At 48.1% G+C, this 25,707-nt stretch overlaps 1 protein-coding gene across 2 annotated transcripts in view; it reads right to left on the bottom strand.

The window, feature by feature from the left end:
- Window positions 1-25,707, bottom strand: part of GRSF1 (G-rich RNA sequence binding factor 1) — a 300,991-nt gene that overhangs the window by 216,555 nt on the left and 58,729 nt on the right. For both annotated transcript variants that reach the window (XM_085640993.1, XM_085640994.1), the window contains exon 4: window positions 5,544-5,684. In XM_085640993.1, coding sequence (XP_085497119.1) covers window positions 5,544-5,684 — 141 coding nt within the window. The remainder of the gene's footprint in view (window positions 1-5,543; window positions 5,685-25,707) is intronic.

The following is a 25,707-nucleotide window of genomic DNA, read 5'->3' on the forward strand; positions in this document are numbered from 1 at the left end:
ACAAGCCCCTTAAGAAATCTATTTACAATAGGGGATTTAAAGAAAGAGGGTTAGTCTGGTAGCCTCAAGAAGGCGGACAGGCCTAAAGGTACCCCTTGAGAGTGCCCAGAGCAGAGCCCAGCTGGGCAAGGGTCAAAATAAAAAGAACAACTTGAGAAAGGGAAGCAGAAAGAGAATCAATAGATCTTTATGTACAATATTTTACAAATTTGTGCCACTGACAGTCGTGTGCGGTCTAGAGAGACACCTGGCTGCCAAATAACATTACAGACTTCGGGAAGAAGGTTAAATGCTATCAACTGCCGCCATTCAATCTCTATGCAAGAAGGGGTACAGTTGACAGGTTCAGGTGGAGGAGCCTCCCCTGCTGCTGTGACAGAAGATCTTCCAGAAGGGACAGCCTGATCGGATGATCAATGCTTAATTGGAGAAGCTCGGGATACCAGACTCTCCGTGCCTCGTATGGAGCCACAAGAATGACTTGAGCCAGGTCGCTTCTGATCTTTTTGAGCCCTCTGGGCAAGAGTGGTATTGGCGGAAAGGCGTACATGAGACTGGTGGTGTTGTCTGTGAAGACTTGAACCAGCTTTCCCTTGATTGAAGGAAGTGAGGCTTTCAATGACCCAATTCAGGTCAAGTTCGCGCTATATAAAACTTTGCAAAAAAAAAGAAAAATGACGAGTGAATCGTGCGGAGCTCCAGCAAGTTGATGTGGAGTCCAGATTCCATTGGAGATCAGAGTCCTCTGATCTCCACATCTCCCAGATGGCCGGCCCAGCCCAAGAGGGACGCATCTATCATTACTGTGTGGTCCGGTTGGCGAAGTGAGAGGAGTCTGTCTCTGACCTAATCATGGCCTGTTAGCCACCACTGCAGGTCCTGTGCAGTTCTCTCGAAGATCTGGACAATGTCGGAGAGATTCCCCTGAAGCTGGGCCCACTGGAATTTCAAGTCCCCCTGCAGAGCCCGAATATGCCATCTGGCATATGTCACTAGCAGGATGCATGAGGCCGTGAGGCCCAGCAGCCATTTTCACCCAAATCCAGGATAGCAGCTGAAACATCTGTATCATAACTCCCCTCTTTGCCCTTGTTCCTCTACATGGTGACAACTTCACTGTGACTTACAATATCCTCATAACATATGGAAGTGGGAGATCTCTATATCCATAACCGAAAACACTGTCTGGGGCAGTAAACACCATGACAGACAAGGGTTGATAGATGGAGGAGGAAGAGTGTGGCGCTGGACACACCTACCACATGTTTTACTTATGGAGGATCTGCAAGAGAAGTTGAAGCTGCTCCTCTACGAAGAGGAGGTACTGAGATGGCACAACATGAAAGTGCTCAGACGGTAGGTAATGGGGTGAAGGGCCCAGCACTGCTCACCCTGCAATTAAGGCAGTCTAATAAACAGCATTGAAAGTGGGAAGGAATGCACTGATATGTTCATTTTCTTTGCAATGGTTGCATTTTATACACCAGTTGCTATTAGCACATACATTATACACCACAAACTACAATGCTATGGAAGACCTTGGATAAAGGCTGCTTTCAGAAAAGCAGCTTTCCACATACATCACCACTCTCGCCTTATGGCCCAGTGACTTCAGTGCCATACAGCACAACTTATATTGACGATCAGAAGGTGTGGCAACAAAAAGGTGGTGGAGTCATGAAAAGCAATCCAACAGTCAACTTATACATTCCTTTTTATTTATTTTTTAAACTCTGGTTCAAAGAAATTGGCAAGAAGGGGAGATGAGACTGTAAGAGAGTGTGTGAGTGTGTGAGAGTGTGAGTGTGTGTGTGTTCTCTGTAATTACTTTTGTTATAAAAAAACAAAAATACTCCTGTTCACCCATACTACCCAACTAACAAGCACACACATCCACTACTTACATAAACAACCTACTACTTCCCCTTTTTCATTCCTACTATTTTATCCCTACTCTACTAAACACACAAGGAATCAAGAGCACAAACCTAACATAACTAATACACGTGGGGGGGAAAAAGAAATTAAAAAAAAGACATTTACTGCTAATCTATAAATATTAACTATAACCTTGGGTTTTGGAGTAGCATGCTACTAGCCGCAAAGCACTTTAATGCCTAGTCAGGGGTAGTAAGCACTAAAGACCTAGAAGGAGGTGCACTGTGAGTGCACTCCCTGAGAGCTTCTTTGCCTCTGCGCCAGAGTCTGTAATATGGCGCGGGTGTAGTAGCAAAGGAATTACATCATTTGCATAGGTCACGCCCCTATGCAAATGAGGAAACGCCCCTTAAAGGTAGCGCTGGCGCTTTGAGTGTGCAGCGCTATCGGTATTACTAAAGGGAATGCACAAGCATCTGCGCCCCCTTCTGTAATACCAACGTGCCCTGGAGGTGCGCAAAGCGAGCGCAAACACCTGTTGCGACCCGGAGGCACTTACTTTAATACGGCCCAAGATGTATCTGCATGGGTGAGCATTACACAGATAACAATTTAAATGGCACTTTCTAATTATTTAAAAAATCTTTTATGGCACTACTCATCCCCATGTAGATTGCCAGAGTACTTTAAATCACACGGAGAGGCAATAAATAATAAATGTGTAAATGAATGTACAGGAAAGGTTATATAAGACAATTTGGGTTAGAAGGTGTAGGAGTCAAATATAGTCTATACTTTTACACATTACATGTGAAAAGCACATGATGAGGAGAAGCACAACGTCAGGATTTAAAACGTAATTCAGTGACTGGGGTTGCCAGTAGTAACAAGAGTTGATTGCTGCTCAAGAACCCTTCTTTGCAAACTTAAAACAATGGCAAAAATATTTAATAAGAATATAAATCCATGACTTGCAGTTTGCATGCAGCTCTTTAGTGCACGTTTACAGCTGGAAGTAACCAAAGGATCTGTTATCAATAGCAGTAATCCACTTTTCTATCCACATAAAATACAAATCTGTTATCTGCATGTTACACAATGTGTTTTGCAGCAGGCATAGTAACCCTCTATGCTACTTTATGAGTCAAAACTGTTTACTGGACAAAACAAAGAACTCTTCCGGAATTGCATTAAATGCTAGAGTTATCTTCCAGTTATAATCACCATAAAACTGCTCGGCAAACAAGGATCTTTGCAGCAGGAGATCTAAACCTGTAAAATATTTTAAAATACAGCCTCTTTTAGGCATCAGCAGGGTGGGCGATCTCTGGACGAGGGGGGGGGGATTCAAAACGTTCGATGGGCTGCAGACAGAATTCCAGCTGCAGGACAGGGAGTACTTTCGTTATATGCAGATCCGTCATGCGTTGTGCTCCGTATTTCCAGACGTTGCCTCCATCCCGGAGTACTCCCCTCTGGAGGATAGAGTGCTAGATGGGCATGTCCCGGACGGCACGATTTCATTAATTTACAAAAAGCTCATCAATGACCGTTCGGGACTGCTGACCGGCCTTCGTGAGGCGTGGGGGGCTGATGGATTGGAGCTGGATGACGAGGACTGGGTGTCTGCGGTGGCCTCCCCGAAAGAGGTGGCCATACCGGCCCGCCTTCGCTTCGTCCAGCTCAAGATACTCCATAGGGTCTATGTTACGGGGCCGAGGCTGATGCGTATGGGCTATGCTGTGGACGGGTTGTGTAAGCGTGGTTCTTTGGGGACCTTACTCCATATTCTGTGGGAATGCCCGGAGGTGGTGCGATTCTGGCGTGGTGTGCATGAGGTTTTGCAGGTAGTTACGCATGTGCCGCTGTTGCCTGAGGCGAGGAGATGTCTTTTGAATGTATGGGAGCCAACCGACTACTCAGTGCCGCAGACGTGGTGGGCGACTCTGGGATATATGGTGGCCAAACGTGACATTGCGCAACTGTGGGGTTCCCAGAGGTCGCCGACTGTCTCGGCGTGGAAGGACAACATGGATTGGTGTATGTTTCGGGAAAAGGTGGTGTATGTTGCGAGAGGTAAGCCTGGGACATGGGTGAAAGTATGGGGCCCCTGGAACGCTTACCGTGGGGGAATCTGTACCCCGCCGCTACTGCCTGATCCGTCACCTGCCCCGTCTCCTTAGCCTGTTTGTCTTCCCGGTTCTGGGCAATGAGTTTACTTAGTCCCCGTCCTGACCTATTCCCCCCCTCGATATTCCTATGAATCGGTGGGGTCCCCCCCCTAGGGGAGCACATGCTGTTGTTTCCGACTGTGGGTTGCCTTGTGGACTTGTTTTTTGTTGTTATTTATATAAAAATGAAACCGTCGTGTGGGGTCCGGATGGTGTGGCTGCCAACGCCTCTTTCAACTCCTGTGAATTCCCTTTTGCCGCAGCGTGCGTTCTATTGTCTGTATTACATGCTCCTTCTGTTTGCTAGCGGCCGGCCTGAAGGTTGTAGGCCCATCTTTGTATATTTTTTGGATTCTGTAATAAACGGTTTCAAAAAAAAATACAGCCTCTTTGTGACCAATTAAGTAAGCTAGATCAGATTTACTGTCACATTCGTCCTCGCTGCCAACTTCTTTGCTGCAGACAAAAAACACAAATATGAACGTTGAATTTTACAGTCAGACTCTGCTTTTTATGCCTTGGCTCATCCTCACTACAACTCCCTTCCTCTGCCACACACTGAGTCCCAATTTATGGGTGTTTCCTGGAGTGGATTTTCTTCCAATTCCAGAAGTGCTTGTGGTACAGGATCTACTTACTCTTCAGAGAAAGCAGTTTTATTTCACTCTCGCTGTGCAGGATTAAAGCAGACTCCCGCAGAGTTCCTTCTCTTTTCTCAAAGGGTATACTCCCAATTACGAATCTTTCCTATGTACGATGGGGTCTACGCAGATTTTTTTATTCCTTCCTCTTGGGCACAAACAGAGTACGTATGTATTTTTTTCGCCTCCCACTCTTTGAAGGGAGTACAAGGCCCACTGTATTTTTGGAATCCTGTGCCGCTGAAAGTGCCCAATAACTCATGTACAGGTGACCCACACAATGGTGAGGCTTTATGGACTGCGCACAAAGTCTGCTCCCCGACCATTGAGCACACCTGGGGAGTACCCAAGAGGCACGTGCGCTGCTCCTCAGCTGTTGGGAATCAATACATATATGGGATCCTTCCTCCAGTCTTGAACGCCTCACCCCCATTTAAACGCGACTGTGCAAAAACCAGACTCAAGTGCAATCGACTTTTTTGTTAGGTTTAATACATTCTCATCAACCAGCGCCAACACTACTAATGATCAAAAAATGCTTTCCCGATGGACTAGTAGGGTGAACCATAACTACGGGCTTGCCATCGCCCACTTTGGAACGTGTTCTGCATCTATACATTGAATACAGATGTTTTGGGAGGGTTGGAATGGTAAAGGAAATTCAACAATTTTAACTGAGAGATAATTGCATAAACGCCAGGACCTAATGGTGAAAATAACACTTAACACAAGGACATCGCTCCTTCACGACGAGAATGTTTTACTAAATCAAGTGTAAAAATAAACGCATCATACCGTCTATATCACTTGAATTTAAGTGGTCTACAAGCACAAAAATGAAAAAATGGCACACCTGTGAAGAACTGCACGATGTCCTCTTCCGTGCAGCTGTATGGAAGGCCACGGAGGCGAACAACTCCTTCTGACGCTTGGGGGGTTGCAGGCTGCTGGCGATTCCACAACAACGCTGCATCTTGGGGGGTCACCTTAAATACTGCAAGATAGAGCTGGGTTTAGTATAGATGAACACTATATAAATATTGCACAAACGTGCAAAAAGCAGCCTGAGGAAAATCGCTTATGACATGAATTGTGGATAACCTCATTGTAACTGCATGACTACAGCAACCGCACCACACACAGCACAACCACCAACTGCCCAAAAAACAATCTCATCTGTCTGTTTCATGAAAGACTCCTCAGATACAAAACGATCATCAACACCACGAGCTTAAAATACAGAGCTGCCACGACTCATTCCTGTAGCTTTAATCCAGAGTGGTTAGCACTGTAGTGGCTACAGTCTTAGGGCAAAACCAGGGAACAGATAAAGGGGATGACATAGAAAGGACTGCGATGTCCGGACACAAGCACTTGATCATCACATTTATGTACTATAAAAAAAAAAGCAATAAAGTGCCTCTCTTTTTGTAAGCCTTGATAGACGCTAACCTTGCCACTGGGCAGCTCAGGCCAAATTTAAGGAAGGTCAGTCAGTAACCCTTAGTAATCATGAACTCATTGCCACGTACTTGCTGCATACAAGCATCAGAAACAACAACTGTGCACAACCAAATAAATCCGGATTGGCAGGAGGACATAGGTTATTAAGCCTGACCAAGATCAATAGTTTCCCTAAAGGTTTTGGGAAACCCCCGGTTACGCCCCAACCCCTCTCAGGTACACAATGATCTTAGTTAAATACTAATCTTTGTAAGGACATGATGTTCCTCTATACTTAGGCACATTTTTTTTCAATTTGCCTATTTCTTTTCCCATTTTCTCTTCATGCGCCAAAAAAGACCTTTCTCACATGGTCTGTGTCTAGTGGACACAGCAAACTGAGCCAGAGGGTGTGTGTATGTTCATTTCTCTGGCCCCAGAAGAACAAGGTGGCAGTCAACCTTCAAACGCCCAGCGTAGAATCTGGTTCTGCTGGCAGTAGAAGAACGCTCTAAATCAAGAATAGGTCTAATTACATGTCTAGCCTTCACAGTGCCAGAGATCCTGGCAGTTGTAGTCACGGCAAGGATCTAGTCTAAAGACTCAGGAACCAGTTAGTCCTGGTTCCGACCCTTGGGGGTGCCTTCAGTCCCTTGGGTGCTCCAACCACTCGAAAACCTGGAGTATGACCAGAAGATATCAACATAAAGGCAATGTAAAGAACAAAAACTGTCTCGATAGTTAGTATGCCAAAGTAAAAAAAGAAAACAAGCATTTGCAATGCAATAGGTCTCGCATTTGCGAGAGTTTAAGCTATTGGCATTGTAAATGACAATGCCTTTTATTTATCTGTTGTGAAACTAACACAATTAAAAGGCAGTCACTTCCAATGCCAATAGCTCAAACTCTTGCAAATGGGAGACCAAACTCCAAGCACAAACTTTAGACGCAGCTTGCTGTATTGAGCTTAACAATAAGCTGAATAGGGTGAGCAGCGTTTAAAGAAAGGGGTGCAGGCACCATTAATGCGAAAGCGTGGCATGGTGCGCTTTAAAACAAAAACTATTAAATACAGCAAGCCCGCACAAAGAAAGGCCCGAGGAAATAAAAGGTGCGCAGCCGCTATAGTAAAAGTGTGCAGCGTTGCAACAAAAAAAAAACGTTGATGAAAAGGTGCAATTTTGCCGCCACTGGTAATATAAATGTAAAAGCGGGTGCTGAGCTGAAACCTAAAGCGCGGTGCCCGGAGGCAAAGCGTGGACCGTTGGAGGAAAGCATGTTGTGCCTGCAATAGGAGAAAATCATTAAAGAAAATAGCACTCACAGACTGTAAATAAAACATACTGTGTAAAAAACACAAGTAAAAGGGCCAGTCCTCATGGGAGGTTACAAATCTAGAAAAGGCAATACTAAAGAGGGACTACGAAGCCTATTCATGAATCAAAAGCAACCATTTAGAAATGACAGCAACAAGAGCCAATTGAATTCAAGACCATAACTGCATACAGCATGCCTCACAGAGCAGCACATGCGCTGACCAGGCTAGACCTAAACAAGCATTTGCAATGCAATAGGTCTCGCATTTACGAGAGTTGAAGATACTGGCGTTGTAAATGAAAATGTGTTATTTATGTTTTAAAAACTAACACATAAATAAAAGGCTTGCCATTGATAGTGGCAATTGCTTAAACTCTCACAAATGTGAGACCTATTGCATTCCAAATGTCACACACAGAAGCAGACACAGGCAAACACACAAGCACTCACACAAGCATACACACAGGCGTGCACACACACACAGGCAGACACTCACACAGACTCATTAAAGAGTTAAGAAGCACGCTGGCCACCGTGTTAAAAGCGCATTGGGCGCGGAGTTGAAAAATAATACATAACGGCAGCACGGCCGCCTTGTTAAAACATGAAGCATGTCGGGCGCCTTGTGTGAGAAAGTGGCTCTGTATATACTGTTCCCAAATAGGTACAGTGTGTACAAAGTCCACAGTCCCCAGAGGTTTGGCAGAGGCTAAAGTTAGATATAACCTTACTCTCTAAAGTGGTAGCTTGGTCGAGCAGTAAGGTAGTATCGGAGGACAGTGTAAAGCATTTGTTGCACACACTCAGCCAGCAAATGGTCTCACACACTCAATAACTGAACTCTAGGCCTATGGTTTATATATAAAAAATATAGGCTTGTTTTATTTTAGAACCAACCATAGGTATCAAAATATACTTTCTCAGAATGAGATGCTCTGGATAAATACTTTTGCAATATGCAATTGACTTTTGTAGAAAGTTACAGATTGTTGCAATAGGCAACACAAGTTCAAACACAATAATGCATTGAGTTCAATGGAAGTTTTAAGTTATTTGCAATAGATTACTTTCAGGATTATTTTTGTAATTCCAGGACTGGATCCTAGATTCAGTCCTGGGTCAGTTCTCAGAAACATGTGATAAAAGTCGACTTAGTTGCGGTTATGATTTTTAGACAATATTTTGCTATTTTAAAAGTTGACACTTAGAAAATATTTCATAGAAAACAGTCAATGATTCCCTATGGAAAAAAATTCAAGTTGCAGGTATAGTATGTTCTCGTTACTTTTGTAATCCAGTACTGGGTGCCTAGACTCAGTACTGGGACCTCTATCTAAAGCAGGTAAGTAATCACGTTTTCACAGTTTGTACGATTTTTAAAGAATATTTGAAGTTTGCAAAAATCGACACTTAGAAGAAATTTCACAGAAAAACAGACAATGATTCCCTATGGAAGAAAATTGGGTTACTGGTAAGTACGGTTGTGAATATTTTTCAGGGTCAGTGCTCGGCACCAAGATCTAGCACTGGGAGCTCACCTAATAGCAGGTGAGTATTTTCGTTCTCATTACTCGGCTGATTTTTGGTGAATATTTTAAGTTTTGAAAACTCCACACTTAGAAGAAATCAGTCAATGTTACCCTATGGAGAAAATTGAGTTATCGGCTTTCAGGTAAGTGCTCGACTGGCAAAGTTAAGGTTCTGGGCACAGACTCAGGGGTCTCCCAGGGTCAGGTAGGTACAGTTGTTACACCCTCAGCGGCACAGGGGCAGCCGGGTGCAGAGTGAGTTAGGCCCAATGTTATCCTATGGGAGGCAGGGGGGCCTTGGTTGGTGGCTGCTGACTAGCAGGCCACGTGGCTGTGGGAGCTGGGCTCCTGGTCGCTTGCTCAGGACAAATGGAGAAGTAGAAAGGTGCAAAGGTTACACTGCCAGGGCCACTCAGGCGGCTGGGTGCAGGGTGCTTTTGAGCCTTCGGGCGCTCAATTGGTTTCAATGGGAAAGCTCCGAGTTAGAAAAAGACTGCAAGCTCGGGGACGAAGATTCTTCAGGTGCCACCACCACTTCGAGAGGTAAGGTGGGTAGTTGGAGGATAGGTAGGTACCCAGGAGTCGGGCACAGGGAGCCACAGGGCGCCGGGTGCAGGGGTGCTTTTTGGTGTCGGGAAATCTTACCCTCTGTTGATCGCGGTTTGGGGGTACCTGGTTCTGAGGCTGCAGGCGTCGTCAGGAGCGCCGAGGGAAGTCCTTGGGTGCCGGATTCTGGGTCACAGTCGCCGGGGGGTCGTCCTCGTGGTCTTTGTTCACAGAGTGAGTGCAGAGTGTGCAGGTTTCGCGGTTCCGGGCTGATGCCAGGGATTAGAAGCTGATTTTGAATAGAGCCTCTACTCATGGGAGTCCCAGGTGCTTAGAGCCAAAAGGTAGCCAGGTCCTCCGGGGTTTGTGAGGTTGCTGGCCACAAGAGATGCCGGGTTGTAGCAGGAGCAGGTTCGAGGGTCAACAGGCCGGTTGGGCTGGGGTCAAAGCAGTTGGTGTCTTCCTCTTCTTAGCAGCTGTAGGGCAGGTCTTCTTTCTTCTTGCTCTTCTTTGCATTTCGGAATCTGGGGAAGGAAGGTTCAGGGTGCCCCTAAATACTAGATTTAGGGGCGTTACAGGTAGGTGAAGGGCAGGGACCAATGGGTCCCTGTCCTGGGGTGGGTACACCCCCTATCCTGCCTCTCTCCTATGGGAGGGGGGCAGTAGCCTAGTCCTGATTGGGTAGGGCCTCCCATCTTCAAGATGGCGAGTGCCCGGAGATGTGCTTCACCTCGCCTCCCCCAACTGAGGGGTGGGGTTGGCAGGCTGGCACATCCCCTGTCCTTATTTGGGGTTTTCGGCCAGGCTTCCCACCAGAGTGGGGGTTGCCAGTGGCCTGGGGAAGCTCACAGAGGCGGCATGCCTTTGAAGCTTCCCCCTGCCCATCCTGGGGGAGGAGATCTAGCACCTCGCCCAGGATGTGCATTGTTGCAGGCCCAGGAGAGCAGGGGCTCTCCTACCCAGGGGTCCAGCAACATGTCTGCTGTGTGGCAGCCTAGGCAGCCTCCCAGACCAGACGTGGATTGTAGGTTAGGTTTTAGGGGGCATCTCTAAGATGCCCTCTGGGGTGCTTGGTACATTAAATCCCACACTGGCATCAGTGCGGGTTTAATGTGCTGAGAAGTTTGATAACAAACTTCTCAGTCTTCAGTGTTGCCATTATGGTGCTGTGGAGTTCGTGTTTGACGAGCTCTCAGCACCATGTACTCTTAAATGGCAGCACTGTAGGGGCACAGGGCTCGTGCTTCTGTGCCCACACCACTGGCATAGGGCACCCAGCTAGAGGGGTAGCTGATGTATGCCAGGGCAGTGTAGGTGGTGGGCATGGCACACAGGGATGTGTGCCATGTCGACTCTCTGTTTTGTCTGGTACCCAGACACTCAGCCTGCAAGGGCAGTGTGTGTGTTAGGGTACAGGGCCTCTAAGGGTGGCACAACAGGTGCTGCAGCCCTTAGAGGCCTTCCCTGGTCACAAGGCCCTGGGTACCTAGGGTACCATTTACCAGGGGCTGACATGTGGCCAGGGTTTGCCAATTTGTGTTTTAGGTCTTTAGGGAAGGAACATAGGCCCTGGGCATCTGATTGGCAGGAGTCCAGGGCACACTCAGTAATTCAGCAATTCAGCAAAAAGTGGGGGAATACCATGCAAGAAAGATGGCACTTTCTCACACCTTGTTTGAAAACAATTGCTACAAAAGTAAATAGTTTAAAAAAAAAAAAGGCGGGCGGCCATCGCATTGTTTTTCTATTTATTTACTTTCGTAGAAAGCCCCGCTTTAGATGTTTAAAGTTCAAGTGCGGCGTGCCGAGATTTCTACAAAAGTAAAGAAATGCAGCATCTGCCCGCTTTTCTTTTCCTATTTATTTACTTTTGTAGCAATTGCGGCACGCTGCGCTTTGGCTTTAAACCTCGGAAGCTAAAGCGTGGCATTACGCAAATGCTAATAAAGCAAATACATTTTTTAAAAAGTGGGCGGCCTACGATAGTGCTACTAAAAAAGTAAATAAATACCGGGGAAAATACACTTTACTTTGTACGTTCTGGTTGTAGGAAAGCACGTCGTGGGTAGAATAGGGGAAAATCATTACAGGAAATAATGTTCACAAACATGTAGGTAATACAGACCATGTAACAACACACGTAAAAAGTCCAGTACTCATGGGAGGTTAAAAATGCAGACAAGGCGCTACTAAGGAGGGACTACTAAGCATATTCATAAATCAAAAGCAACGATTTAGAAAGGACAGTAACAGGAGACTATTGAAAAGATTGTCGGAAAATAGGGGGAGCTTCAAGTCCATACCTGAATACAGCATGTCTCGCAGAGCAGCACATGCGCTGCCCAGGCTCGACCTAAAAAGGGCATACACCTAAAATAAATACGATGGATTCTTCATGGTATGTATATAATCCGCAAGATCTGTGAATCACTGTCTTTAGCGGCTTAGGCCCTTCAGGGATGCCTCCCTAGCGGTGCTGGATTAGGAGAATGTCTGACAGATGTACTCTTGCTCAATGCTGGTTGAGAGTGTGGGCATAACGGACCAGGCGTGTGATCCCTCAGAACTCACTTTTGTCCGTTTCAGTCGAGAACTTTTTCAATATCTTATTAGCTAGTTTCTTGAAGGCCTATTGACATGTTTAATTAGGAAAAGTTCAGCGCATTGTGGTCAAAAATAAAAATCCTGGCTTCGAGACAGTGAATAATTGTATATCCAAAATCCAGACGTAAATTGACTCTTGATATGAATAACTGACTTTTAATTGATCATGTCAGGCCAGTGGCGTAGCTAGGCACTCTGCCTCCCACGGCCACGCTGAAGAGCGGGGAGCGGGTGCTGGCGATGAATTCTACGTTTGCCGCCCCAAATGCATGTAAGAGCGGGGGTGCAGCCACCCTCCCCAAAACTCGTGCCGCCCGGAGCGGATGCTTCCTCTGCCCCCCCCCCCCCCCTCTACGCCACTGTGTCAGGCGTCCTGTTCTTCAGGATCAGAGATAGCTCTTTAAAGCCTGAGGTCTGAAAGACTGTGCCTCAGGCCCCAAAGATAGATGAAGTGTGGAGTTAAAAAGCACTTAGCCGAAGGTCCAAAGATGGGGTTAACCTGTGGTTAGAAAACTGTGCGCAACCAAATGATCATTTAACCCAATGATACTTCAAGGGCGCTCCCCCATTGACGTTTCCTCACATGAGAAGCTCGTCAGTCCAGATATTTCCTTTGAATTCTGGGATTTGTGGTCCTCGTTTATCCCACTGTAACATGACGCTTTATGTTGCAGCATGCGAAGAATAAATCTTGTCTGAGTAAGCTACATGTGCATTGACTTGGGAAACTTGAGAGTGCACCAGAGATGATTGTTGCATGCTGTGAACACAATAGTCAGTGTATCGATGCTCAAGAGAAAAATGTTATAACTGTGATTTCATAATATACATATAGCTGTTATAATATATACGTTGGACCAAAAAGCTTCATTATCTTTGTCAAATGAAGAACAAATCTGGCCCTCTATGAATGTTTTACTTTGTGTTCTTCACCGTTGCCTCTCCCATGTCCCCCCCCCATGTTCTTCTCCCCTGCTCTCCCTCCTTCCATATTTCCTCGTCCCCCAACCCAGTGCACAGTTTGTTTTTTAGTAACAAAAAAGTGCATTAGTGGAGGTTGCGTCATAGGGCTTTTTTTGTTGTATTATTTTTATCCATGCTGCACAGTAGCCATGCTGCTATACAACATGTCTAAAAAGCATTGCCAAAGCCAGTAGCTACCATAGGCAAGACCTATTTATTGGATTTGCCAACCCTTGTTTTTGGTAACAGGATAAAGCTTGTGTACTGAAAGAGCTCATTCCATTCATTTACTCCAGTGTCTTTGAGGTGAATTAAATTAGTAGGAGGTTGGTGTGATCATTCGTAGATTGAGAAGCAACAAAATTATGTCTTAGATTCGTCCGGTTGAGTGGTCACCAAGCCGCAAGGGAGAATGTGACTGGGGATTAGGTTCTGGGGAATGTCTGGTCACAAATTTAGAAGTAGCTGGCTGCAACTCCAACCGGGACCAGCTCCAGCTCGCGCCAGCTGTAGCTACACCCCGGAAGGAAAGAGAGGTGGAGATAAAGTCGCAAGCTAGGGGAGTATGAGAAATCCCCGACAGACAGCGAGCCTCAACCTAGGAAATGCTAACCTCCCCCACAGCACCATATTCACGCCTGCACTTTGTGGGGCTGCAGAGCAGACAGAGACGTTTTAAGGCATGGGCAAATTGGGCTCTGGCCCAGGGCCCAAGCCTTTCAGGGAGGCCCCTGATGGAGTCGGCTCTGTTCTGCGGAGACTCTTTCCCTGATGACCTTTAATAATTCTTAGATTGTTTTAAATACATTTTTCCTTTAATTTATTTGTAATGTGGGTGATGTGTCAGAGTCTATTACAGACATTTAGCAGATAGATGTGTGTTATGTTTTAAAAAAAAGCTTTTCACATTAAAACAGGACCTCACATATGAGAAATGGGAGGGTGTCAGGTCAGAGATTATTTGCAGTATTATGAGTGAGCTGCTGCTGTGTAACTCTATTGAAAACACGTCACTATCCCTAAATATTACATGTAAAACAGGTTTAGAATCTGGGTGAGTGTGCGTGAGCACTGTTAGTGACCTGGACAAAGAGGGCATAAAAGAGCTGGAATTGGATCATAAATTCAAAGCTGTTCCGAACAGGGGCCCCCAAAATACACTTGGCCCAGGGCCCCCAAAATCCTTAAGATGTCCTGAGAGCAGACAGTCCTAGCGCGGCACACGGACCCCAGGATGGTGAAATTATGGATTTACCGCTCTTGCTTTCCACCATCTGCTGCATAGTTTGCAGATTTCAAAAGTAAAGCGTCCCTAATTCAAACTGATTAAAAATCACTAAATAAAGACCACAAGTCATGTTGTGAAGTAGTCGAGCCTTTTTGCAAATGTTAAACCATTACTCTTCAGTTGATGATTGCTGTATTGAGGTGTTAAAGTGGCACTAATGAGGTAAAACTTTTGCAAAGTAGTGAAATAATTCTACTAGAGAATGTGCTATGTTGTACTCCAAATTCTAGGCCTATAATTTGACGACATGTTGCAAGACACTTCCAGGGGTTCTGCGTTTCAGCAGCCTAAACCCCTGACAGCTCACACAGATTTACTCCAAGTGTTGTCTCCTGGTTGAGCGGGCCTCTCTGCTTGACCTCAGTATATGCGCGAACCCTTAAAATTAATGTTTTGAATGTTTATTTGTAACTTTCCCCACTTTGCCAAGGTTTTTTTTTTTTATCAATCCGCCTGTTACCTCGGGTTAGTTTAACAGTCACACTTCCTCTTTTGTCTTGACAGTTGTGGTCCCAGTGAAGTGTGAGGACACTATGCCCCTGCGGAAGGCGAGGGTGAAAAACGGCGGCAGGGAGCGTGACAAAGCAGAGTCCCTGGCAGTCTATCTAGGTCTCCTGCACCGAGCGGGGATGGATCGATCGGCAAGGGCCGGATGAGAGGCGCAGAGGCCCCCAGACAGCATGCCCCTGACCGCCGGCCTGCTACAGATGCTGATGACGTTACAGCTCGCCGCCTCTGGCGTCGGGGCGCTGGCACAGGCACTGGCCTCTCCAGCGGCCGATGTCACGCGTGGGCACGGAGGGAGCGCCATGTCACTCCTTCTTGGCTTGCACAAACACCTCAAGCACTGGCGGGAGGTCAGAAGACCTAAGTGCACCTTTTCCTAGTTTTCTTTTCTCGGTCTCACTCACCCTGTCCTTTTAGACCTGGTTTACTGGTAGGTTGGGTCATGTTCTGCTCTATCTTGTTTTTGAGTAGCTTACAATGCCCGAACTTAAGAAAACAAGCTGTCGCCGTGAAAGCGCGGGGCAGCAGGGTTGTGCTCAAACGACGCGAGCCGTGCACGTCGCCTGTCCGGGCGCGCGCCACGCACGTGCACATCGCTTGTCCGGGCGCGTAACATGTCCTGTCCCCGTTCGGCACAGAAAGCGGCAACAATAGATCTCGCCGAGGCGAGCAGCGCGCATGCGCTGCGTCGCCAGGTGAGACCGAAAAACGGTCTCCATTGTTTGTCTTGTCCTTAAAATACAGTTACTTACCTTCGGTAACGATGTATCTGGTAGAGATGATTCTAGCCACAGATTCCTTAACGTAGAATTATCCCCAGGCGTGAGCCTGGACCCGGAAAACTTTCTTGCCCAGCATCTCTGCTCGCCGGGGGCGGTACCACGCGACTCCGCCCCGACGTCCTCCGCAGGCGTGACGTCAGCGAGGTCACATAAGCCCCACCCCGGCGCGCTGACGTCAGTTTGCTTTGGAGAACTTTTTCCGCGCCACTACGCGGAGCCATCACAAAAAAACTGAGTAGAGCATGGGAACAGTGTGCGAAAAAAACAGAGAACAAAATAGAGAGAAACGAAAGGTGAGAAACATCACCAGGTGGCACCAAGGCACTAGAAGGCGACAACAGCAGGCCAGAGCAAGAAAAGCAAAAAGCACCACTCTGTGGAACCACCTTGCAAGCCAAGGCGAGAGCCATCCTGGAGGCACAAGCATGGGAAAGCGCCGTGACACAAGAGAGAGAGAGAGTCTGCAACTACAACCACAAAGGGAAGGGCCACAAGCCCGGAACAGAGGAACAACAGCAATCCATCCCCAGACTACACTGCCAAGGATGGCCATACCGCCTTAAAGGAGTAGAAGGTCAAAGGACAGGTAATCCATCTGCAGACTACATTGCCAAGGAGGGCCATAACTTCTGAAGGAAGAAGGAGGTCAAAGGACAGGTAAAAGAACCCCCAACTTAGAAGACCGGGTGGGGATCAGAAACCCTAACAACAGAGGGAAAGAGCAAAAGTAGACCCTCACGCTGGAGAGAAACCAGCTGGAGGGAAGCCTGATCGGATGAAAACAAAGAGGACACCCACAGTAGACAAGACACCCAGAGGGAGGTGACTGCAGAAACCCAAGCAGAGGGTCCTCGCAGAACGGGGAGGAAGGGTGGGTCGTGAAGGAATATGTGGCTAGAATCGTCTCTACCAGATGCATCGTTACCGAAGGTAAGTAACTTGTACATCTGATAGAGACTACTAGCCGCAGATTCCTTAACGTAGAATAGATACCCTAACTATACCCAGAAGGGAGGAGGGCCTGCGAGAGAGCCTCCCCACCAGGAGAGACCGGGGCCCCAGTAGGGGACATGGCACAAGAACGTGAAGGAAAAGGCCAGAAGATACTAAGCCCAACCAGGAGAGAGCGCACAACACCCCGCAGGGGCTGACAGCACCCAAAAACCTCAAGATAGACAAGGGTCACTTCAAACCCAGTGAGAAGAGGTAGAGCCAGCGGCAGGGCCCACTGGAAGAAACACATGCACAGAGATAGAAAAGAGCTGAAAACACCGTGGCAGCGCACAAGGCCAGAACGGCGCCACCGCCAACAGCACAGGAGGAAAAAGAAAAGCACCGTTACATGAAGCCCCAACGGAACCAGAGGCAGGGGCGCAAGGAAACACATCAAGAGCACCACGGTGGAGTAGAACAAGCAGTCCTGCACGGGCATGCGTCGCCAGCAACAGGTAACACCACGGAACAGCGCAGCCAGGAAAAGGCAGACGCCAACCGAAGGCAGAGGCCCGGGAGGGGCCGGGCCAGAACACACACACACTTACCACGAAGAAGTGGAGGAACCGGCAGCAAATAAGAGGGAGACGGAGAACGGGCCCAAGCCGGCCACCCGAACACAGAGACCAAGGAAAGCCAAACCTTCTGGAGCATCAGGCAGAGGACCCAGCCAAAACACAGGACAAAAATCCGGAACAGCCACAACACGATGCTGCAGACAGCAGGCCAGACCGGCCGAGCGGCATGGCGACAAGGAGAAGGACGGACTTAGCGCAAGCTGCTCCAAGACAATTGGCAAGAAGATCGCACCTGTGACATACCGTGACGCCACGGAGAGCAAGGAACCCGAAAGGATGACCACTCCTTCCCAGTACATGACAGGGCTATGTAATAGTTACAAGTACCCCACATAGGGTAGGTTACGTCTCAAGAACCATGGGAACGCCTCTTAGGAAAACATTTCCGCACCAGAGGACAAAACAAAGACCTGCAGAAAATACCCACGGACGGCTTACGAAGCAGCCAATAAAGAAGAGACAGAAGGCCTAATCTCAGGGCCTACCGGGCTTACTAATAGCCAAAACCACAAGACAGCAAAAGGGCCAGACCAGCAGCCAACAGCACCAAGGGCCCACAAAAGGACCCCCAAGGCACATCAACCAGACAGAACACACAACCTGGGCTACCCATTACAAGGCCCCAGGAAAACAACGGGAGAACACCTCCCAAAACACAGACCGACAGTCAGGTCACTGAGGGGGAGGAGGAGGAGGGCGAAGCCCCGCAAGAAACCTCTGAATGGCAGAATCCGCAGGGGCGTGGAACAATAGAGCGCCATCAAAGGGGAGGTCAACCAGCCGTTCTCTAACGTTCTCAGGGAAAACACTATCCTGTAGCCAGGCATGGCGACGAAGGGCCACCGAAGTAGCCATGGTACGACCAAGCACCTCCGAAACGTCCAGAGCCGAGCGAAGAATAAACGCCGCCAGCTCTCGGCCATCCAACACATGGTGCCGCAGATCGCCGCAGGCACCCTCCTGAGAAGCGGAAGGCATAAGGGACTCTGCCGAATCTCATAAGCAAGAAGTGGCTCTGGCTAATACACAAAGAGTGTTAAGGGCCCGCAAAGCAGCACTGGAGGAGGCGAAGATGTTGCACAACCAGGAATCCAACCAGCGGGCCTCCCGCGACGGGGGAGACAACACCGATGGCAAGGAGGGAAAGGCAGTCTGTAAAAGAGGGCCCCTGGTAGAAGGGTGGAGGGAAAGACAGACAGGATTATGCGGAGCAGGACGGTGGCGGTGCAGAAGAGGCTGGGGCACTGGGTCCCCCGTGGCAGGACGCCCCCAGGCCCCCAAAAGAGAATTGTGGAGCGCAGCCTCGAAGGGAAGAAGCAGCTCCCGTCCACCAGAGCCCTGGTGGAGAACCTCAAGCAGATGATCTGTGGAGAAATGGGCAGCTGGATCGCCCGTGCGCAAGATGCCCGCAGCCGTGGAAACAGCCCGAGAGAAGGCAGCACTCGCCTCCGTAGGACCCCGCGGCGGGGAAAGCAGTTCCTCCGTGGGCGACGGCTGCAAGCTAAGACGGCCGTCCCCCAGCCCAACCGGAGGAAGGAACGGCCAAGCACGAAACGGGGGAGGGTGGACCGATGAATGGAGAACCTGAGGCGCCTCTGGCGAAGACTGCGGGCGCGGCGACGACGAAGAGCCATGCTTAGAAGACGCCAGGGAAAAGCCACTACGCGACGACCCGTCTCCGGAGAAGATGAAACAACAGCTGCCGAACCTCTGGAGAAGAGGGGGCGTCCGAAGACGAATCAACGACCCGACGTCGGACCGGCGCCGTAGAGTCCACCGCCGTAGAGTCCACCACCGCCGTCAGGTCAACGTCGACCGGCGCCGAAGGGGACGCCGGAACGACCTCCGCCACAACGGGCGGTGCGGGAGACCTGGGCTGGGTCGGAGCCGGGGCTAAGGAACGGCGCCGAAAAGGCAGCGACTTGACCTCTGATGAGGCAGCCGACTGGGTGGAGGGACGAGGGGGGCCCGGGGACACGCCCCGACCGCTAGCCGGCCCGTGCGGCACCGCCAGGGCCAGCAGCCGCCGGCACCTGAGTGGCGTCGCCTCGGACAAGGCCGCCGACTGCCCAGAGGACCGAGGGGGACTCGAGGATGCGCCCCAAGCACCAGCAACCTCCCGCAACACCACAGGGACCCCCGCGGGGGTTTGCGGCGAGGCAGAGGCGCCGTGGTCTGAAGGAGGGAACCCCAAAGAGCCGCACCCCGACGGCAGCACATCCTCCAAACTTGGATCCGAACCAGTCAGCGCCGGAGCCGCCGGCGATGCCGCAGGAGTTCCCGCACGCGGCAAGGAATCCGCAGACGTCCCAGGAAGAGAGGGAAGAGCCGAAGAGGCCTGCAAGGCCACCGCATAGGCCTCCATCTGGGCTCTGGTCGCCCCCGTGCTGGGGAACGGCGAATAGGGTGACGACGCATGGTGCCGCACCACCTGCGGAGAACCCACGCCCCCGACAGGCCGGGGACCGTGCCTCGGGGACAAACTGCGACACTTACCAACAGGTGAGCGACGCCCTTGCGGCCGTGGAGAGAAATGATGTCAGAGACGGAAGCAGCAGTTCTTGAAGCCCTCCGCAGGGGACGGACGGGGCGATGACGCCGACCTGGACATGCGGGCCGAAAGGAGTTTCATCCGGCGCTCCCGCCAGTACTTCGGCTTCATTTGCTGACACGCCTCGCAGTCCGTGGAATCGTGGTGCTCCCCCAAACACCACATACAGATGGGGTGAGGATCCGTCGCCGACATCTGGCGCGCGCAAGACGAGCACGTCTTGAAGTCCGAAGGCATTCGCACACTGTACCCAAGAAAACGCTAAGCGTAAAAGGAAGGCCTGAAAACAGGCCAGGAACACGATCCGGGTCCGCGTTGCACGCGTAAAAGAAGAAAACTGATGTCAGCGCGCCGCGGTGGGTCTTATGTGACCTCGCTGACGTCGCGCCCGCGGAGGACGTCGGGGCAGAGTCATGTAGTACCGCCCCCCGGCGCGCAGAGATGCTGGGCAAGAAAGTTTTCCGGGTCCAGTCTCACGCCTGGGGATAATTCTACGTTAAGGAATCTGCAGCTAGTAGTCTCTAGCAGATACAGCAAGCATTACCAGCTTGGTCTTGGCTAACAGCTGGACTCCTGTGAGTTAAATCTAGTAGACTGTGTCCCTATCTGAATATCAGTAACTAAAAACTAGATGGACATCAGAGACATTTGTGACTAAAACCCGGATTAAAAGAAACACCAAAGACATTTGTATACTGGGATACTAGTCGTTTGGCTGGTGGGTCTGTGTGTTTTACCTATTTAGGAAGTGATACCTTATGCTTGGTCTGCGCTATTTGATGGTAAAACATATTTCATACCTTACCTTTAAAATCCTAAAACTAATTAGAAAAAAATAGAGTAAAATTTCATTTTGTGGGTTGATTGCCAGCCTTTTGTGGGTGGATGTGCTGAAAAAGACGGAGGAAATAACTAAAGCTACAATCACCTAGTTTCCGATTAGCATTATACTAGGTGGGATTCCGAACCATCTGAATGGCGACAACGTCACTTGGTGAATACTCTATTACTGACAGCAAAGCTGTGTATAGTACTGTTGTTGGTTAAGACACAGCCTTCTGCCATATGAGATTGTTACAACAGACTTTGGCAGATATTGGAGATGGAGAAAATCACGGCTGCACTTTATGACAAGTTTTGCAAAGACCTGGGCACCGCTCCTACAGTTCTTCACTGAAGACTATAGGATGCTGATATGTCCGAGAGCGCTCAGGGCACTCCAGATAGTAGAACGACGAGCAGGACACTATTTATTAAAGTAACATCACGTAGGGTGCAGGTGACTTTACTCTGGTTGTATCTAGGCTATACCATATTTTGGGGGAGCCTAGATTTGAAACAGAAAACATATAAGATTATTATCGGAGCACATTTAAAACCCACTCTGGTTAATTTTAGGCCCGGCACACAGTGGTACCAGCGTTATGGTAAGTGGTGTCAATGGGCGTGAGCTACTGTGCACACTAACTGTGGCTTGTAATGTTGCAGATGCTAGTTGTCACGTCAGTGAGATGGTCTTTCTATGAGTGATGCCGCCTCCTTTGGAATGCCTTGGTGTTCCTTTGAGTAATCGCTAGTGGCAGCAGATTACCAACTGTTTGAGGGATCAGGCCCCAAGGAAAAGGATTTGAGGGGAATTTCACCACCCACAATGAGCTTTGTTACAGATGCCTAACCCTGCAGCTGATATCAATTAAATCCAAACAATTGACACTCATATCAAATGCATCTGATAGAGACTTCTAACTACATATTCCTTACATTAGAATATCCTTAGGCCTCAGACTGGATCCTGAAGAGTTTCGAGCAGTACACCAGCACGCTGTTAAGTGACATTGTTTGGTTCTGCATTGCCGTTGTCCATGACATAAGTGACATGCGCAGTACCTATATAGGTACCACCTCTGCGCGCGGACTTCACTCTCTTTCCTCTCCACACCAGATAGCTCTGATCCGGTCTGAGCTACCCCTCAGTCACTTTTTGACTGGCCTTTTACGACGTTTTGTCTAACTGCTTTGAGAATGCTCTCCTGGTGTGAGGGTTCAGTTTGTGCAGAACGTTCTGGGACTGTTCGTGGAGCCCCTCCCGAAAGTTGTTGCCGCATTTCCAGTCGTTGAAGAAGTCTGATAAGTTCCGCAAACACAAGAAGTCAAAGAAGTAGAAGAGGTCTTCGCCTCGTCTGTCAAAGTCTTCTGATGAGACACAGGAGTGTCAACACTTAAGGCCCTAAGTTGGCAGAACCTGATCCTGGGTCTGCTCCGCACTTCCCACATTTTCCCGGAGCTGAGCAGTCAACCCCCCCCCACCAGCTGAAGGCGTTTTATGAGGCCATGCACCTCATGTTTGGGCAGCCAACCCTTCTGGAGCACCATCAGGCCCACTGGGGCAGAAGGGGCCGCTACTAGACCCACGTCAGCAGGTTCATCCTCTGCACCATTCAGGCCCCATGGATCCTTTGCTGGATCCGGAGCAGAGCCACCAGCGACACTGAAACCTTCCTCAGCGCCAACTCCAGTGACGCAGTCGTCGCCATCGTTACTCCAGACTCCGACACGACACCGGATAGGCACTGTCAGATGCCGACTAGGTCCATGCTTCCCAAAGTGTTTCCAATGCCTTATTTATTTGACAGCAAAAGACACACAATTGATGGACGGAATGCAGAACAAATCAAAACATTCACCCCCAGTCAAGAGATCTGGGTTAAATCCACCATTCTTTTGCTCACCCTGCCAAACCAGTTTAGACCTGGCCATATGCAAATCAGTCTTGACCCTGTGCCTCATGGAAACAGTCCAGCCCAAACTGCCAAGCCAGGTCCTCCCTGGACCGGAAACAAGCATCCTAGGACCGGTTTCGTGGTTTCACCCTTCTTCAGCCATGATAGCTTGATGATGGCATTCTCCTCGGCCTTCTCTTCCTTTGTCTTTATTGTCCTTTTTTCTGCCTCCCTCTCGCTTGGGCGCTGATTGGGTGACAAGTGGTACACCCCCGCCTCTCGATTGGTCAGTTGGTTCCTTTGATGCAGATCTGTCCTGCGCAAAAGAACGAAAGTCGTTTCTCAGTGTTTGGTTCTCCTCCCAGCTCTTGCCGTCATCATCCTGACCCAGGAAGGAAGGAAACCACGATCAATGTGCGGGAAATGGGTCGACGCTTCGTGGGGGGGTTTGGGCCGCTTCTTCACAGGTGCATTCTACAACACATTTTTCACTATACATTCAATAGTATTCACTTTTAAGCACAGCAAATAATGACTTTGGAGCAAACCAGGATATGACAATCTTTTTTGGGGCCCTTCAATGATTCCCTTACTATCATCCTCGAACAATGCCCCTCATCTCGCCATAACCCCTCTCACGTACATTTCATTTGCTTTACAGTGCCCCTCGTACTGGCGTATTCGTAGGGCGAAGCACTTTATATCTCACTCACAAACGCACACAGAAAACATTACATGAGATGAAGGGGACTGCAATGTATAAGCATTTTTAAGAGTGCTTGATCTGGAGTGGAGTCTGAAGAAGCACAAACTCAGATTCAAAACGTAACACAGTGATTAGGGTTGGTTTTTCTAAAAACAATGTATTTCTACCAAACAAACCGTTTTTCAGCAACATTAGGAAAATGAAAGACTGGAAAAAAAACATACATTTCTAAACTGTACCATATAGTTTGCATGCAGCTCGTTGATGGTAGTTCATAGCTGATCTAGATTAAGATTGCAATTTATAAACTGCACAATAAAGAAAGGATCTCTGTGACAAAAGCAGTAGCCCACTGAGCTATGCACATAAAATCCTGTTCTGTCATCTGTATGATACGCGTGTTTTGCATCAGGCATGTTAACCTTCTGTGCTACCTTAGTTGAGTCAAAACGGTCTAAACAAAACTCTGATCCCTCTCCAGCAGGAATATTAATTACCAGAGCTATTGTGACATTTTTATTGCTGTTGAAAACTGATAACATTGCAGATACAGGAAGGCTGGAAACAAAAGCAAATGCTGAGTGGATTATGCTGGCCTACTGATTTAGTTACTGGGGTCGATATAACAGCACTACTGCAATATAACCATCCAGTAGCAAAACCAGGTCGTGAACACCCCTCACGATGAATTGTCCTCTGCATTAATATCTGCTACGCATTGGCCAAGGGGCTTGCAAGCTCACTCCACCAGAACCAAAGCCAACGTTCCGGTCCTGGACATCTGTCAGGTAGCAACTTGGGCCTTGATGCAAACGTTCACCAAACACTACTGCCTGGACAGTCAGGTCCATTGTTACAGGCACTACGCCATTCGGTGCTACAGGACTTTGATTTAATTGGATTTGCAGTTCCACCTCCAGGGAGGCATTGCTTGGGTGTCTGTTCTAAGGTAAGGAATCTGCTGCTTGAAGTCTCAATCAGATGAACAAGTTACTTACCTTAACCAACGCTTTATCTGATAGAGACTATCTAGCAAAAGAGTCCTTCCTGACACTCCCATCCTCTCTGTGTACCAATTACGGAGTAGGGAACACCCTTCTCAGGGACTTAGTTTGTCACACCAGTGGTCAGCGCTCAACGTGGCTCCGCTTTCCTGGGTGCAGAAAGCTACAAAAGTAACGGACGTCAGGTCGCCGACGTGGCATCTATATAGGTAATGCGCACGTCACTTCCAACGCGGACTATGCCGATGCGGAGCTAAAAGACAACACCTATCTACACACAGGGGTACTGCACAAAAAATCTTCCAGTTCCAGTCTGATGCCTAGGGATATTCTAAGAAAAGCAATCTACGGCTAGATAACAGCCTCTACCAGATAAATAGTTACCAAAGTTAAGTAACTTCTTTACAACAACAGCCAAAGACTTATTAGTGGGCAGTAGTGCGACAAAAGTTTCAACTTGAGACCTTGGTAATTTATAAGAGCATTTAAAGGTACACCTGCACGAGTTCCCATTGTCTATCTTGGTGAATCTGCTAAATCTGTATGGAAAATCGAGTATGTGATTAAATACAATAGAAACACTTCTAAGAAAATATTTTATCAATATTTAATTTCCCTCCTTATTCTGTCTTTAGAGACGGAAGCCCGGATCGGTCTAAAGACTGCTGCTTCAATTTTGAAAAAATGGACGGAGCTCTTGTGTCATGGATAGAGATTTAAATGCCTAGAAGCTGGTGAAGAGCCTGGGATAAACACCATGCGATATAATGCATGCCGTACAAGACTAGCATTCTTTTAGTTGCCATAAATGTAGTACTGATTTTAGTAAACACTCTGTAGTATTAGCCCCTTTAATCCATCTTCGATTTCGCACGTGCTCATATCCCTCGCCTGCATTTATTTTTCACATTCGTGACAATGGTTATTCGCCATTCAGCAATCACACTGACATATAATAACCAATTTAAAAGTTAAAGAACTTTTTTGTTAACAACTATTCTTTAGTCACTAATAATAGCTACACAGAGAATCATTGGCAATTTAGTCACATTAAACCCTTATCATTAACAACAATAATTTTATCTAACAACTCGCTGGTTTTTTTCATTCATTTTCTAACAAGAAATTGTGCTAGCAGAATGCTAGCAGTTAGAAGATCAATAAAAAGTGATTTCTTAGAAGATGTCTTTTGAGCATATGACGTGTGCACAATTTAAAATTCTTTTTAAATTACCCTCACTTTGCTGGCCTCAAAACAAACTCCATCTATTATTTTAAAACACCCAGTCGACATTACAGCAAAAGAATGTGTAATGGGATACACAATGGCCTTCTTCCTGGAAGAAGCCTGAGGCGCTGCACAACAAGGATCTCCTTATACAGTTACTCAAATATGACTGGCTTTCCTGTGAAGAAAAGGTGGCAAAAAGACTAACACTTTGGCAAAGAGGAACGTAAAGTACATGCAAATAAAAGCCATGAATGA

This window comes from Triturus cristatus, chromosome 2_2 (genome assembly GCF_964204655.1).
Source record: "Triturus cristatus chromosome 2_2, aTriCri1.1, whole genome shotgun sequence".
Classification (NCBI taxonomy): domain Eukaryota; kingdom Metazoa; phylum Chordata; class Amphibia; order Caudata; family Salamandridae; genus Triturus; species Triturus cristatus.